Source organism: Gavialis gangeticus, unplaced genomic scaffold (assembly GCF_001723915.1).
Source record: "Gavialis gangeticus isolate Ggan-Ray unplaced genomic scaffold, GavGan_comp1, whole genome shotgun sequence".
Lineage (NCBI taxonomy): Eukaryota > Metazoa > Chordata > Crocodylia > Gavialidae > Gavialis > Gavialis gangeticus.
The window spans coordinates 151,285,431-151,286,793 of record NW_017729025.1 but is presented as its reverse complement, the minus strand read 5'-3'; the positions used below and the strand labels follow the sequence as shown (position 1 = coordinate 151,286,793).

The following is a 1,363-nucleotide window of genomic DNA, read 5'->3' as shown; positions in this document are numbered from 1 at the left end:
TCTCTATTACTCAGCCAGATTCAGAAATAATTCAGCACAACACCTTCAATTAACTACATTTACAATTTTGCAAAAGAACAAATTGCCAGGAAAAGGCATGAATGAAATGCAGACAAAGAAAGAGAGCACAATACATGTGGTCAAAAAATGTCTGCACACATGAAGGGCCAGAAAGGGAAAAAAGAGCCTTCAGCTTATGAGCCTTTGCCCAGACAAGCTGTGCTTTACTGCCTAATGGACAAGCTGTTATCGGCAATGAAATATCTTGGGTTCATTGATTTAGTTAACACATCTCACTTATGGGTGAAAATAAGAATTACAGTCTTTGTGCCACAGATTTTTTTAAAAGTTTGATTTAATGCCAGATTTACTTTGATATTTCAAGAGATTCCTTCTCTGGTTCAGTTACCTGCATAACATACTTCTGTAAAGAAGGAACACAACAACTTATAGAAGCTATCACCCAAAACAGAGAGGACAATTTTTTTCTAACAATCTGGAACTCCAATATTATTGTCTTTGGAAAAGTTATTTTATTTCTCTTTTTGCTTATAAAATTCTAATCTGAAGGTGGGTTACCTCCAGCCTTTTCCTTGAGAGAATATTCACCAAAAATACTGCTAAGGTGATGCATCTGTAAACAAGCATCAACATTTAAGTTAACAAGTAACAATTTCAGCAGCTCAGAAAAGCAGACTGCAAATCAGCTAAGTAAATCTACCAATGATGCAGAGGAGAATATTTCAGACAATTTTAAGAAATAGCCAAGCCATTGCCAAAAAGATGAAAAAGTAGAAAAAAATAAATTCTTACACAGGTAGATAGCAGTGGTTCCCTGCCAGCATTCCTGGCTTCCAGCAACAGAGGTCATCTCATCAATATAAAAAGACCAACTCCTACTCTATTTTTATGTGATAAGAAAAGTTCTTCAAGCAACAATTTCATGTAAACATACTTGTCACATCCACATCCTAAAAAGTGAGCATTTCTATATACTCATTTTTATAAAAAAAGCCATTTTAAATAACTTTCATCACCTGTACAAATCTTACCTGCTGCCAAAGATAGGTTCCCCAGAGGCACCCAGAGCTGAATAGTCCATGCCATAGAAATTCAGCCCAAGAAGAATTTTACTTCTCCATTTGGATTCTGGATCTAGCATCTGCACACAGGCTCTTACCCAGGGAAGAGGTGAATTTGGACCAGGCCTGTTGGATCGGTAATGGAACAAATAGCAAATTTTTATTTTCATGAACCCAAAAATCTAAGAGCCACATCAGGCAAGCTATTAGTTGTGCTTAATACCCACATTCCACAGAACAAAAGTGCTCTTGCTCATTCACCCAGGTAGGGCCTAAAAACA

The 1,363-nt window shown here is 36.7% G+C and overlaps 1 protein-coding gene across 1 annotated transcript in view; it reads right to left on the bottom strand.

Moving 5' to 3' along the window:
- Positions 1 to 1,363, bottom strand: part of CHID1 (chitinase domain containing 1) — a 454,156-nt gene that overhangs the window by 272,576 nt on the left and 180,217 nt on the right. The window contains exon 11 of the mRNA XM_019519771.1: positions 1,053 to 1,208. Within this exon, the coding sequence (XP_019375316.1) occupies positions 1,053 to 1,208 (156 nt within the window). The remainder of the gene's footprint in view (positions 1 to 1,052; positions 1,209 to 1,363) is intronic.